General features: G+C 48.6%; 1 protein-coding gene across 6 annotated transcripts in view; it reads left to right on the plus strand.

The window, feature by feature from the left end:
* The window catches only part of ARMC3 (armadillo repeat containing 3), a 140,643-nt gene that overhangs the window by 104,733 nt on the left and 20,047 nt on the right, over window positions 1-15,863 (plus strand). For all 6 annotated transcript variants that reach the window (XM_089776736.1, XM_089776735.1, XM_006119527.5 and 3 more), the window contains 4 exons: window positions 562-698; window positions 11,478-11,646; window positions 12,789-12,889; window positions 15,752-15,844. In XM_089776736.1, the coding sequence (XP_089632862.1) occupies window positions 562-698; window positions 11,478-11,646; window positions 12,789-12,889; window positions 15,752-15,844 (500 nt within the window). The remainder of the gene's footprint in view (window positions 1-561; window positions 699-11,477; window positions 11,647-12,788; window positions 12,890-15,751; window positions 15,845-15,863) is intronic.

The following is a 15,863-nucleotide window of genomic DNA, read 5'->3' on the forward strand; positions in this document are numbered from 1 at the left end:
CCCGTAACGGCCCTTGTTAATCCGGCCCTGGTTGCCTGGAGACATCAAAGTTCTGAAAATGTGTACAACTCTCCATGGCAACCTTAGTATGTACATTCTGTACATTAAAAAAAATATCCTCTGCTTGTTGATGAAGAGACCAGAGATAGAAGTGGCATATGTATTTTCCCAGCCCATCCATAAACTTCTTTCGAGAGCCTACTTGGAGTGTGCAGTAGATGGAAAAAACTTGTATGTGCCCATCCCTTCATCCACCTGCATAGCATTTTTTCAGGACTCCAGTGTTTCAGTAACAGACAGGTCCTGTCAAAAGCAGATGTTTGCTTGAAAGTGGAATGTAACCTGGGGCTCTTGGGTCTTAATATATGAGCCTCTACTGCATGAGCTAAAAGCCAGCTGACTCATCTCGGACTGTAGAGCAGACTCATTATTCTCGCTAAGTGGTCTAGATGCCACTAGATGGGACACTACCACACCCAGTAGGTATGTGGGTGACACTTGCACAGACTTCTTCAGTGGGGTGAATGACTAAATGAACAATATTTTTGTGTCTCTTTTTAGTTAAGAAATGCAAATGGACTTGAGCCACTGGTTAAACTGCTACATTCTAAGAATGATGAAGTCAGAAGAAATGCCTGTTGGGCTGTTATGGTTTGTGCAAGCGATGAACTAACAGCAGTTGAACTTTGCAGAGTAGGGTGAGTAGAAGTGTCAGGGGTAGAGCGGGTGCTTTAGAAAAAAATAGATTGAAGTGGGGCTCACCTGTTGTTACTGTTGATTCATAGAATCATAGAACTGGAAGAGACCTCAGAAGGTCATCAAGTCCAGCCCCCTGCACTAGGCAGGACCAATTCCAACTAAATCAACCCTGCCAGGGCTGTGTCAAGCCGAGACTTAAACACCTCTAGGGATGGAGACTACACTACTTCCCTAGGTAACCCATTCCAGTGCTTCACTACCCTCCTAGTGAAATATTTTTTCCTAATATCCAACTTGGACCTCTCCCACCACAACTTGAGACCACGATTGCTCTGAACTCCAGTATAAAGAGGAAGAAAAACCTGTTGAAAGTCTATGGGTTAAGTTTAAAGGAGAAAACAACAGCAGTGATGTTGTGGTTGGTGTCTGCTACAGGCCACCGAATCAGGTGGATGAGGTAGATGAGGCTTTCTTCAGACAACTGAGTGAAGCTTCCAGATCGCAGACTCTGATTCTCGTGGGGGACTTTAATCACCCTGACATCTGCTGGGAAACCTATATGGCAGTACATAGGCAATACAGGAAGTTTTTGGAGAATGTTGGGGATAACTTCTTGGTACAAGTGCTGAAGGATCCCACCAGGGGCCGTGCGCAGCTTGACCTTCTGCTCACAGCAGGGAGGAACTAATAGGGGAAGTGGAGGTGGGTGACAACCTGGGAAGCAGTGATCATGAGATGGTAGATTTCAGGATCCTGACCAAAGGAAGAAAAGAGAGTAGTAAAATACACATCTTGGACTTCAGAAAAGCAGATTTTGACTCCCTCAGAGATCTGATGGGCAGAATCCCCTGGGATGTTAACATGAAGGGGAAAGGAGTCCAGGACAGCTGGCAGTATTTTAAAGAAGCCTTATTGAAGGCACAGAAAGAAACCATCCCGACGCATAGCAAAAGAGGCAAACATGGTAGGAGACCGGATTGGCTTACAGGAGAAATCCTTGATGAGCTTAAGCACAAAAAGGAAGCTTACAAAAAGTGGAAACTTGGACAAATGACCAGGGAAGAGATTAAATGTATAGCTCGAGAATGCCGGGGGGTTATCAGGAAGGCGAAAGTGCAAATGGAATTGTGAATTGCTAAGGATGTGAAGGATAACAAGAAAGGTTTCTACAGGCATGTTAACAAGAAGAAGGTGATCAGAGAGGGTGTGTTGCCCCTAATGGATGAAGGAGGTAACCTAGTGACAGATGGGCTGTGTCTACATTGGCACCCTTTTCCGGAAAAGGGATGCTAATGAGACACTTCGGAATTGCAAATGCCGCGGGGGATTTAAATATCCCCCGCGGCATTTGCATGAACATGGCTGCCGCTTTTTTCCGGCTCTGGGTTTTGCCGGAGAAAAGCACCAGTCTAGACGGGATCTTGCGGAAAATAAGGCCTTTTCCGGAAGATCTCTTATTCCTACTTGAAAGGGATCTTCCGGAAAAGGCCTTATTTTCCGCAAGATCCCGTCTAGACTGGCGCTTTTCTCCGGCAAAACCCAGAGCCGGAAAAAAGCGGCAGCCATGTTCATGCAAATGCCGTGGGGGATATTTAAATCCCCCGCGGCATTTGCAATTCCGAAGTGTCTCATTAGCATCCCTTTTCCGGAAAAGGGTGCCAATGTAGACACAGCTATGATGTGGGGAAAGCTGAAGTACTCAATGCTTTCTTTGCCTCTGTATTCACGGACAAGGTCGGCTCCTGGACTTCTGCGCTAAGTGACGCAAGATGGGATGAAGATGGACAGCCCGTGGTGGGTAAAGAACAGGTTAGGAACTATTTAGAAAATCTAAACGTACATAAATCCATGGGTCTGGACTTAGTGCATCCGAGGGTACTGACGGAGTTGGCAAATGTCATTGAGGAGCCTTTGGCTATTATCTTTGAAAAGTTGTGGAGATCGGAAGAAATCCCGGATGATTGGAAAAAGGCAAATGTAGTGCCCATCTTCAAAAAAGGGAAGAAGGATGATCCAGGGAACTATAGGCTGGTCAGTCTTACCTCGGTTCCTGGAAAAATCATGGAAGGGATCCTTAAGAAATCCATTTTGAGGCACTTAGATGAGAGGAAAGTGATTAGGAATAGTCAGCATGGATTCACAAAGGGCAAGTCGTGCCTGACCAATTTGATTAGCTTCTATGGTGAGGTAACTGGCTCGGTGGACATAGGGAAGTCAGTGGATGTTATATACCTTGACTTTAGCAAGGCTTTTGATACGGTCTCCCACAATATTCTTGCCAGCAAGTTAAGGGAATGTGGATTGGATAAATGGATGGTAAGATGGATAGAAAGATGGCTAGAAGGCCGGGCCCAGCGGGTAGTGATCAATGGCTCGATGTCAGGATGGCGGTCGGTTTCTAGTGGAGTGCCCGAAGGTTCAGTTATAGGACCGGTTTTGTTCAATATCTTTATTAATGATCTGGATTAGGGGATGGATTGCACCCTCAGCAAGTTTGCGGATGACACTAAGCTGTGGGGGAGAGGTAGATACGCTTAAGGGCAGAGATAGGACTTAATAAGCTATGTTTAACATTAAAGGTGAACATATATCAACAAAACTTAGGGCCATGCACACGACAGATATAATTGAGATAAACTCTATGGTCCAAATTCAGCCCTGATGTGAGGAAGTGCAACCCCATTGAGCTCAACGGAATTTTTATATATTGAGATGTGTACTAACAAGTGCCTACTCAGGGCTCTGAGTGCTTTGGTCATACATAAAACACAATCAAGCAAGTATCAACAAAATAAATGCAACAGTTTTCCCAAACCTAGAAAAAGGAAAAATACCACCCCAGCTACAAACCAAATGTTGAAATCCAAACCTGAAAACTCTAACCAGAATTCAACGGGTAGCCACTGTAGCTCACATGGAACACTACTGTAATGTGCTCCTGATGAGAGACTCCATCTTGTAATTGAAAGAAAGAGCTGGAAGCCTGGGTCTGGTGTAAAGCCTGAGACCTGAACCAAAGTAAGCAAGAGTTGTACTATGAGTAACAGACAGGGCCTGTCAAAAGCAGATGTTTGCTTGAAAGTCAGTATCCAGGACATGAACACAGTGCTAGCACTGCTAAAACATATGGAACATATAAATACATTCCACCAGGACAGTACAAGGACATCCCAATCTAGCACACGGTAACATAGTTTGACAAAAGTGATGAATAGTGATATTTTGTCTGAAACGTCAGAAGTGAAAGCACATTAATAGGTGGTGAATAGGAATGTTTTGGCAGAAATATCAGGAGGAAAGTATAAGGGAAGGCAAGAAACATATCATTAATGCGTAAGATAATACGTAAGATGTGTATTATAGATTGTTTGCCTCACAGGACATAGATGAAAAAAATTACCAAACATATCATGTATATTTTCTTTTAATAGCAGCTGGGGATGCTGCAGTAATCCCAGACTGCAAATACTGACAATGAATGAAGGGTAGATATTGTCTTTGTTATATTTTTTTCCACGATTTGTCCCATATACCAGCATTACTTCTGTTTGATTTTGAGTGAGCATCAGCCAATTAGCTCTCTCTCATGTCCCATTCTAAGTCAAATCCAGGTAAGGAAGTTGATAGCACTGTGTGACGGGACGGCCCCGCCCTGCACTCAAGGCCAGGAAAACCACCTGGTGCCGGGGGCGGAGAGAGCCCCACCCACACAGCCCTACTGGGCATGCGCCAAGGGGAGCGCAGGTACAAAAGGCTGCTGGCCTGCTCAGAAGGGGCAGACTGCAGCCCGAGCTGGAGCTAGCGTCCAACTGCCAGAGAGGGAGTCGCCAGGAGGGCTGAACGTGCCACTGCGGAGCCTGAGCCGGGCTCGGCCCCAACGCCGCAGCCGCCGACCGACCCCCCGTGACCCAAGTGCCGGACCGGACCCTGCCAACTCCAACGCTGACCGGGGAAGTACTAGTACAGCCATCCGACCAACGCCGACAGGTGGGACCGCTACGGGCGGGGGGTAGGAAGCGACCCAGGGCAGGGAGCTGTAGAAGCCCCTGAGGGCTCGGGGCGTTGCGGGGAGGAGCCCCTGCCGAGCCAGTGGTGGGAACCACCCGCCACTACTAGAGCCCTGGGTCGGGGCCCGGTGGAGAGGGAGGGCCCGGGCCCCCCTACCCCTCCTTCCCTGACCCCTGGTGAGTGGGGGCAGGGATAAAGAACTTTGGACTAGGCCTCTGGGCCTGCGAGCTGTGGTCTAGGCCGGGAGGCCGTATTTCCCCTAGTGCAGGGGCAGTGAACTTTGGACTAGGCCAGGAGGCGATATTTCCCCTATTGCGGGGGCAGTGAACTTTGGGGGTTAGGCCGGGAGGTCGTATTCCCCCTAAAAAGGGGCACCACGCTTCGGGCCGAGGCCCAAGCGGTGTGAGTGATGCCCCGGAGGAGGGTGGCAACCCCCAGCAAGGGGGGGGCCCCTGACACATGGTGGAGAATGTGGGCATTGATCCCCGCCCCTGGGCAGAGGGGTTGGAAAAGGGGGTTGCTAAACCAGGGCAAAAAGCGCCCCGGAGACAGAGCGGGGGGTTGTTGACCTGGCAACAGCAGCAAGAAGGATACCTGACGGAACTGCAGAGTCAGTTAGCGGGGTTATGAAAGCGACAGGACCGCTGGGAGCTGGAGGTCGCGGGCCAGTTGTGGGCCCAGGGAAGGCTGGGGTCCCGCGGGGTCTGCCCCTTTGGGCAAGCACTGACTGCAGAGCCCGGAATGGGGCCAATGGAGCCCGCTAAAATGATGGTGAGACTCAGGGTGGAAGGGAGCCCCACGGTGGCGCTGGTGGACTCAGGGTGCAGCCAGACCCTAGTTAGGGCTGACCTAATATCTGAGCCAGAGCCAGCAGGGGCCCCCCATCCAGTTGTTATGTGTACATGGGGACGTACGGGCGTATCCGACAGCATGGGTGCGGCTAGATGATGGCCAGGATGTGGGGGTCTACAGCATGGGGTTGGTCCCGACATTAGCCTACCCCGTGATATTAGGCTGAGACTGGAGAGGCCTAGGCAGGGTGTTGCGAGAGTGGGGTCAGCAGTCAGTGCTAGGGCCTGGCACCCCTCCACCCGACCTGGAGGAGGCCGCCCAAGGCAAGAGTCTAGGGAGGGAGGCGAGGCCGACCCCAGGCCAAGCGACGGACCTGCCACCGACCAGGGGAGATCACCCTGCCTGGGAGGACGAAGCCAAGACCCTGGAAGTAGAGGACGACTTCATGAGAGAACAGAGGGAAGACCAGACCTTGAGTCGAGCTTGGGAGCAGGTACAAGACCCAGGGGAGGGGGCAAGCCAAGAGCCCCGTAAGCCACAAGGCCCATGGTTCTGCGTGAAGGCGGATCAGCTATATAGTGTGGTCCGGGAACCCCAGACGGAGGAAGACATCTGGCAGCTCCTGGTCCCCCACAAATTTAGGAATGCTGTGCTCCAGCTGGCGCACCGGCTGCCTTGGGCTGGCCATCTCGGACGAGGAAAGACCCTGCAACGGATAGGGATGAGGGTTTTTTGGCCGGGCATACACCACATCGTGCGGACCTTCTGTGAATCCTGTCCTGAGTGCCAACTCACCAGTAGAAAGGTGGTGCCGAAAGCCCCACTGGTGGCACTGCCCGTGATAGGGATCCCCTTTGAAAGGATCGGGCTGGACCTGGTGGGACCCCTAGAAAAGGCCAGTTTGGGCTGTCAGTACATTATGGTGGTGGTGGACTATGCCATGCATTACCCAGAAGCGGTTCCACTACGCAATACCACCGCCCACACCCTCGCAGAGGAACTTTTTAAACTATTTGCGCGAGTAGGGATACCGAAGGAGGTTCTGACCGACCAGGGGACCAATGTGTCGTCCCGACTGATGGCAGAACTATCGCGGCTACTGAACATCCACCCTCTGAGGACGACGGTTTACCATCCCCAGACAGACAGCCTGGTGGAGCGTTTTAACCAAATGTTAAAGATGATGTTGCGTAAGTTTGTGACTGAGGACCCTCGACAGTGGGACAAGCTCCTACCAGCCCTGTTATTTGCCATTCGGGAGGCCCCCCAGGCGTCGACGGGTTTCTCCCCATTTGAACTCCTGTATGGGCGACAGCCGAGGGGAATACTCGACCTTTTACGAGAAAGTTGGGAAGAACAGGAATAACGCGTTCAAGGAGCAGTACCCAGCCGAACAAGGTACGATGGTCAGCAGACTGCGAGGTGGCTTTCAGGACACTGAAGGACAAGCTTACTAAAGCCCCTATCTTGTTCCACCCGGATTTCTCAAAGCCCTTCCTACTGCAAACGGATGCATCAGAAAGGGGCTTGGGGGCAGTGCTGTCCCAACAGGCAGAGGGAGGGGAGCACCCGATAGTATATCTGAGCCGTAAGCTCTTCACACGAGAACAGAACTATGCTACCATAGAAAAGGAGGCACTGGCAATAAAGTGGGCTATAGATGCCCTAAGATACTATTTATTGGGCAACACGTTTCAGGTGGTAACAGATCATGCCCCCCTGAAATGGTTAAATAGCATGAAAGAGACTAACCCCCGTTTAATGTGGTGGTATCTGTCTTTACTGCCATACAGTTTCAGCATAACCCATCGCCCAGGGCAGGTGCACACAAATGCCGATTTCCTTTCCCGGGTGGGGGAAGAGGAGATGGGAACAAGTGAGGGGGCAGGTACCCACTTAAAGGGGTGTGTGTGTGACGGGGTGGCCCCGCCCTGCACTCAAGCCCAGGGAAACCACCTGGTGCCGGGGGCGGAGAGAGCCCCACCCACACAGCCCTACTGGGCATGCTCCAAGGGGAGCGCAGGTACAAAAGGCTGCTGGCCTGCTCAGAAGGGGCAGACTGCAGCCCGAGCTGGAGCTAGCGTTCAACTGCCAGAGAGGGAGTCGCCAGGAGGGCTGAACGTGCCACTGCTGAGCCTGAGCCGGGCTCGGCCCCAACGCCGCAGCCGCCGACCGACCCCCCGTGACCCAAGTGCCGGACCGGACCCTGCCAACTCCAACGCTGACCGGGGAAGTACTAGTACAGCCATCCGACCAACGCCGACAGGTGGGACCGCTACGGGCCGGGGACAGGGGGTAGGAAGCAACCCAGGGCAGGGAGCTGTTGAAGCCCCTGAGGGCTCGGGGCGTTGCGGGGAGGAGCCCCCGCCGAGCCAGTGGTGGGAACCACCCGCCACTACTAGGGCCCTGGGTCGGGGCCCGGTGGAAACGGAGGGCCTGGGCCCCCCTACCCCTCCTTCCCTGACCCCCGGCGAGTGGGGGCTGGGATAAAGAACTTTGGACTAGGCCTCTGGGCCTGCAAGCTGTGGACTAGGCCGGGAGGCCGTATTTCCCCTAGTGCAGGGGCAATGAACTTTGGACTAGGCCGGGAGGCCGTATTTCCCCTATCCCAGGGGCAGTGAACTTTGGACTAGGCCGGGAGGCCATATTTCCCCTATTGCGGGGGCAGTGAACTTTAGGGGTTAGGCCGGGAGGTCGTATTCCCCCTAAAAAGGGGCACCACGCTTCGGGCCGAGGCCCAAGCGATGTGAGTGATGTCCCGGAGGAGGGTGGCAACCCCCAGCAACACACTGGCATATGTATATGAAGAATGTACATACACAGGGCTCACCGAACCGCGGCGAGCCCTGCTGTCCGGCGATCTGCACATCCGCAGATCATTCTGTGCATGCGCAGATTGCCTGAACCCGGCTCTTGCGGGTTGCAATCTACTCACCACGGGCGAGTAGATTGCATTATTTGTCAAGCCCTGTACATATATGTAGATGGAATATACATATAAGGTCTTATCCAAAGCCCATTGAAGCCAATGAACAATACTTTAATTAACCAAATAGGCTTTGGATCAGGCATATTAAACTGAGTATCATCAACAGTGTTCTCTGTAAGCTGTGTGCTTGTGTGGACACTCAGGAGAAATTCAGATGCTATCCAGCTGATTAGCAAAGTGCCCACAGGTTGGTTTTGTGTTTTTATTGGTGGTGCACATTCATACATGCCTTGGTGCACATGAAAATTATTCTGTACATAGAGGGAAAAAATCCACACATTGATGGAAAAGATCAGAGGAAACATTGGTCATCAGTATATACAATACTGTAGCCCACACCTCCTTAAACTTCATAACATATTTACACTGAAGATAGAGATGGGGCAAGAATTTCCCATCAGAGAATCACTGGAGCAGAAGAACAATTTCCCACAATTAACACCTTGAACCTCTCTGATGGTCCTATAATTCTATGATAGGTGAGAATGTAGCTACTAAGAGCTGCTCTGTTTACCTTTGCTTGGGTTCAGAAGTGTGTCAACAATAGCCTCTGCTCAACAATATTGAAAGCCTTTGCAAAGAATGGTAAAGGCCAGAGCAATATGATGAGTTTAACTGCTCGGATAACTATCTTTGCATGACCTTCATGATAATCTTAACCAAAAATGGAAGACTAGTTGTACCAGACACTGTGGGTATGTCTAGACTACATGGCTCCGTCGACGGAGCCATGTAGATTTGTTTTTTGGCAAAGGCAAATGAAGACGTGATTTAAATGATCGCGGCTTCATTTAAATTTACATGGCTGCCGCGCTGAGCCGACAAACAGCTGATCAGCTGTTTGTCCGCTCAGTGCGCTACTCTGGACGCTCCCCTGCCGACATCAAAGCCCTTTGTTGGCAGCCCCGGTAAACCTCATCCCACGAGGAATAACGGGGCTGCCGACAAAGGGCTTTGATGTCGGCAGGGGAGCGTCCAGACTAGCGCGCTGAGCGGACAAACAGCTGATCAGCTGTTTGTCGGCTCAGTGCGGCAGCCATGTAAATTTAAATGAATCCGCAATCATTTAAATCGCGGCTTCATTTGCCTTTGCCTACAACGCTCATCTACATGGCTCCATCGATGGAGCCATGTAGTCTAGACACAGCCTGTGTAAAAACAACATGGATTGGTCAGGTAGTATGCCACGAGGTCAAATCTGCTGGTCAAAACATAGCAGACTCTGTGGTAAAAACAGAGAAACTATTCTTCCACATAGCATATGTCATGATCATGACAGCATACAATTTCAAAAATCCTTCATTGCACAGTTAGTTAAACTCAGCACAAGACTTCCCTCATCGGCGCACTCTCCATTTTCCTTCTTATGTCAGTGGTCACAATTCATCTGCAGAGAATGGATTTGCACACATTACTCAAAGGTTGAATTTTGCTTCCAGGTCTGACGGGCTGTGTCTACACTGCAGGGTTTTTGCACAAGAATACTTTTGCGGAATAGTTCTTGTGCAAAAATTTCTTGCGCAAAAGCACGTCCACACCTCAAAGTGCATCGCTTTTGCAATGCGCTTTTGCACAAGAGAGTGTCCACATTGCATGGACACTCTTGCACAAAAAAGCTCTTCTGGCCATTGAATGGCCATCAGAACACTTGTGCTTTTTCAGATAGGCTCTATTTGCACAAGAAACCCCTCCGGAACATCCACACATGCCTTTTTGTGCAACAGTTGTGTCCAGTTCTGGGCACTGCATTTCAAGAAGGATGTGGAGAAATTGGAGAGGGTCCAGAGAAGAGCAACAAGAATGATTAAAGGTCTAGAGAACATGACCTATGAAGAAAGATTGAAAGAATTGGGTTTGTTTAGTTTAGAAAAGAGAAGATTGAGGGGGGACACGATAGCAGTTTTCAGGTATCTAAAAGGGTGTCATAAGAACGAGGGAGAAAACTTGTTCATCTTGGCCTCTGAGGATAGAACAAAAAGCAATGGGCTTAAATGGCAACAAGGGAGGTTTAAGTTGGACGTTAGGAAAAAGTTCCTAACTGTCAGGGTAGTCAAACACTGGAATAAATTGCCCAGGGAGGTTGTAGAATCCCTATCTCTGGAGATATTTAAGAGTAGGTTAGATAAATGTCTATCAGGGATGGTCTAGACAGTATTTGGTCCTGCCACGAGGGCAGGGGACTGAACTCGATAACATCTCGAGCTCCCTTCCAGTCCTAGTAATCTATGATTCTGTGATTTTATGAACAGCTGTAGCGCAAAAAGGAGTTGTGCCTTTTAGAAGGTTTACCTACACTGAAAAAAGCCCTCCGTTATACCGTATTACTCTTGATATCCTTGTGCAAAAATGTATTTGAGGTATGGACTCTCTGCGGGTTTTTGCCAAAAACCTTGTAGTGTAGATGTAGTCCAAGTAATGTAGTTCTCCTGAAACATCACAAAAATGAATGCTGTGCAAGATAATTATTCGTTTATTCTGCTACAAGGGACTCTGCAATTTCTGTCCATCAGCATTGGAGTTTATGAAGCTGAGTTTGCCTGCAAGGCTTGTGGAAGAACCATAACTCTTCTGTGAAATTATATATTTTGTTATTTTTACTATAAAATAAACATAATACATTGTTAAATCACCAGGTCCTTATGTGAGTTTGAACTGTCCTGTTTTGCTTACTTTTACACTGCCCTTATCTTCAACATAGTCAACATCCTTTTGACTGAGAACTAACTAGAACTCCCCTTTCATCTTAATGCTCTGCTTCACTGGCTAGAGAAATGACTTTTGCTTTTGAGTAATATAAAGGTGTTTTTCCCCCTCAAGAGACAGACAGCTGCATGGAATTCACAGCCTCCTGCTGGGCCAAATGGCAGGAGACTAGGATTGAAAATAAATGTATCTAGAATATCTCAGCACCATTTAGTAAATAATTAATTAGTACTTAATGATGGATTAGTCACATTAATTGAACAGTTGTTTGTATTTCATTGAACAGTGCTTTAGACATCCTGGAAGAAATTAACTTGTCAACAGGGCGTAAAAATAACTTCAGTGAAGGAGCTCTGGACAAACTACTTGATAACAACCTTTCTCAAAAATACAGCCAGATGGGGTACTTATCATCCAGTAACATAATTACTGATGGGTTCTTTGATTATGGTCAGGTAAGTTACTTTAAATATTATTTAAAAGTCTATGCAGGTTCTGACTCTTCTCTTCATCAGACAAAGTACTGGGTTTATGGCTTCTTTGTACCACCCAAATGCAAAAGAGTCCTAGCAGGGACCGGGATCACCTTGCTTCCTTCTCATGTTGTATCTGTGTCTGCATGGTGAACTTTTGTCACCTTTTTTATCACCTTCTCGGGCAAATGAATCCACATTTTTTCTCATACTTCCGCATCTCTGGAATCTTACTGCTGACCACATGTACTTAGCAACCAGTTTCCTTTTTTGGATTCTTCCTGAGATACTTGGTTCCTCTCCTGCTCTTTTTCACTACAGTTTGTATAATGAGATGCCTCAATTGTCCTTCTGAGTGTCACTGTGAAGCCTAGAATGTCTTGAGTCAGTGTGAAGCAATGGAAACAGCTACAAACATAGTTAAGAACCTTTTTGTTCAAAATATCACCAGGTTCAATCATCCCTGTTATTCACTGTCTGCTACTGTACAGTTTAAGTTACCAGCCATTTTTACTTTACTAATTATACCTGTGAGATATTTAGCAACAGTAAGGCATGTATCTATGCCATCCAAGAGGTCTTGACCACTGAGATATCAGAAGTAACTGAACCATTCATTGCCCTTACTCTACAGTTAGTTTGCATGATGGAACAATTCAGTGATTGTGTGGGAAGCTTTCCATAAAATGGCCTTTCTAGAAAAACCACGCCATACTTTGTTTCTGTCTTAACTGTGCATGGGATCCTCAAAATTACCCAAGTAAATTACAAGCACAAGTCCTATTGAAAGTCAATGGGTTTGTGCTCCTAAATCACTTGGGTTCCTTTAAAAAAAACACGCTGAATTGCATGGACATGTTTTTGTTCTGAACTAGTTTTGGATTATATAACAATTACAATATAATAACAACAATTACAAATGAAATTATTTGTAAAACAGCTTCTCAGTGGGAGGTAAGTGAAGAAGAAACTGATTTTTTTTTGTGTTTGTGATTCAAGTTCTCAGCTATATTCTGTTAAAGATTCAGAATCTTACATTTTTAACCTTATTTTTTCAAAATAAGCTTTTTCGTTCACCTTTAATAGACTAAAGTGTCTCTTCTTTTATTCTAATTTTCCTGTAGGTAAAGCCTGGAGTGAAACTTTTGTCTTTGGAGGAACTGTGTACACAAGAGCTTAATGATCGTCGTGCTATAATTTTAGTTAATGCTAAACTACCAGAAGTGTGAGTCAGATTGCTTTGGAAAGATCACATTTCATTAAAATAACTTGCTTTTCCCCTCTGCATTCCCATAGCCCAACAGTACTGCAATTTTGACTTTCTACTGTGCATGAGATCTTTCTAGGTTAACCTTAACATTGTACTTCCTTTTTCAGGAGCCAAAGGTTTTGCATTTTATAAGCTAAGAGTTTTGATAGTTTTTTTTCTTGAAACAGCAAAGACCTGTTCAGAGAATTGCTCCAACTCTCAATAAAATGCTCTGTTCCAGTGTCCCATCAAGTAGCGAAATGTCCTGGAAACCCCGCTGGACATTTCACTACTCGATGGGACACCGGCTTGCAGGAAGAAGCAAGAAATGGTGCCGTGCCATTGCTCCTCATGTGGTGCAGCAGCCTCCTCCCCCTGTCCCCCAGCAGGGTGCGCAGGGCAACTGGGCTGGCTTCTGGTGGCATGCGGCCCCTCCCTCTTCCTCTGCAGGACTGCCTCTGCTGTGTGGAGTCCTGGTACAGAGGCACCGCCTCCTTCTCCTCCTCCGGGCCACCTTGGAACCCTGGCAGGAGCCGTGTGGAGCCCAGCTGGGGCACTGCAGGGCAGGTCACACTTGGGCTGGGCAGGTGCCGGGATTGCAGCAGAGTCCGCTCATGGTGCTATTTTTAGTACTGTCATCTCGGTCCTGGCGGGTGGCCCCAGCTCCAGCTGTAGTCAAGTGGCAACCACATGAGGTGTGTTCCAGCTGGGGCAGCCTCACCAAAATGGGCCTTGTGTGGCTGCCACTTGACTCCAGCTGGAGCTGGGCAGCCCGCAGGCAGGAGCATGGTACTAAAAATAGCACCGCAGGTGGCCTCTACTCTAGTCCCGGCACGCAGTCCTGCCCCGGAAGCAGCTGGGGCTGGAGCTGTGGGGAAGTCTAGGGCCGGACTGTGGTAATAAAAATAGTGTTGTAGCCCAGCTCCAGCCCCACAAACTGCTTTGCATGTGGAAGGTAAAAGGCGAGGGAAGGGGCAGGGGGAGAACTAAGGGGGAAGTAGGGGTGAAGAGAGGAAGGGGCTTGAGCTGAGGGGAGGGGGGCAGGGCAGGAGAAGAAAGGGGAAGGCACCAAGGGTCAGGGTGGAGGAGAGACAAATGTCAGGAGGCCAAGAAGAGACAATGGAAAAGGGCAGGGGAGGGAAGGTGTCAATGGGGATGGGAGAAAGAAGAGGACAGGGTGATGCAGGAGAGGGGAAGGACAATGGAGGCAAGAGGGAGGAAGAGGAGAGGGGAGGAGTGGAGTGGATGTTGGGAGAAGAGGAGTTGAAAGGAGGGGTGAGCATGAGTAAGGTAGGAGACGGAGCAAGTCAAGCATGAGGGCACAGAAGGGTGTGAGGAGAACTGGGACAAACGGTTGTGAGGGTTGGGCACCAGGGAGAAAGAGGGAAAGGAGGGCAGGGGCAGTGAGGGAAGGGGGAGGCACCAGGAAGGTGCAGGGGTAAGGGAAGGTGCAGGTGCCAGAAGATTCTGGGGGTGAAGCAGAAGGGAAGACGCATGGACGGGAGGGACAGGCACTAGAGGACAGAAGAGAGAGGCAGTGAAGGTGGGTAGGGGGAGCTGTTAGGAGAGGGGATGGGGAGGGGTAGCTATAGATGATCAGAGAGGGGCTAGAGGAAGAATGGACACAGGGGGAGAGAAAGGCTGATGCGGGGGAGGGGGGCAGGTCCCCCAAAGGGCTGAGGGGAGTGAGAAGGGCAGGAGCAGAAAAAGAGGGTGAGGGGTGGGGGGGGGGGGGGGCAGCAGGCACCGGGGGAGCAGATGGGGCGAGGGGAGGGGAGGAGAAATGGAAACAGAGAAAAGGGAGAGGTTTATAAGATATTTATTAAGAAATTGGGTGCCACAATGGCACATCCAAACAAGCGCACATGAATTCAATACTGGTGCACAAGACAAAATTCACTCCACTCATGGGAGGAAAATCTTAGAGGGAACACTTCTCCCAGCCTCTCCCCCCAAGTTAATACAATGCAAATGGGGTTAATGAAATTGCAGGATAGTTACATGGAATGTCCTGTGAGGGCCAAACCCGTCCCTATTGGTAGGAGGACGGGGAGGAATTCTTAGAGGGGTCACATGATACCCTTTACTTCTGGTTATGTGTCCATCTTGACCCTGGTCATTTGTCCATCTTGATCCCAGGAGTACTACCTTCAGAGGTGGGACTTCTTATGGCAAGGGGCGTGGATAATGGGGATCAAGGGGTATGACTAAAGGGGGGCCAGGAGGCATGGCTAAAGTGTCCCTAATTTTAGTTCAGAAAATATGGTCACCATATATTTACCTCAAAGCAAGAAACAGGGAAGCATCCTACTCTTAGATAGCCTTCTACATTTGTGGGTCAGTAATGTCAAAAACTGATGACTTCCCCTTTCCTACTAAAGTTAAAATACACCTAACAAACCCTGTTACATTTGAGCTCAGGAAATTGGTACTCTGAAAATCATTTAATCTAAACAGTCTTATTAGACAAGGCTCTGTCAATATCTTGTAAGTCCCAAATCCACTTCTCTGCTGTCATCACATCTATTAATTGAACCCTGTTCTCATTTTTATGCTGTACGTGATACCATAAAGATTTCTGAGATCACCTATTACAACTCAGTGCTCTTTGCAGGTCCCTAATTCTATCAAATATTCTTTCTTCGCCCTTCTTGACACAATCCTTTGCCCTGGTGGCACCTTCAAGTTTACCCTGGAGGCAGAGAACAGTTTTTGTTATGTGGATCTTTGGATCTTTTACTACTTAATAACTAATCACAATCACTAGTATACTTGCTATGCTTTGAACAAGTCTAGTGTCCTATTTTAAAGGTATACAAATATCTTGTATTTTTTCAGTTCCCTCAGTGCAGAGGACAAGTCACAAGAGCTATGTTCTGGACGAACCACATCTTCTTCTTCTTTTAGAAAAAGTAGTAAAGAAAGAACAAGGTATGACCTTAGGTTTTGT

This window comes from Pelodiscus sinensis, chromosome 2 (assembly GCF_052426305.1).
Source record: "Pelodiscus sinensis isolate ZL-2025 chromosome 2, ASM5242630v1, whole genome shotgun sequence".
Classification (NCBI taxonomy): domain Eukaryota; kingdom Metazoa; phylum Chordata; order Testudines; family Trionychidae; genus Pelodiscus; species Pelodiscus sinensis.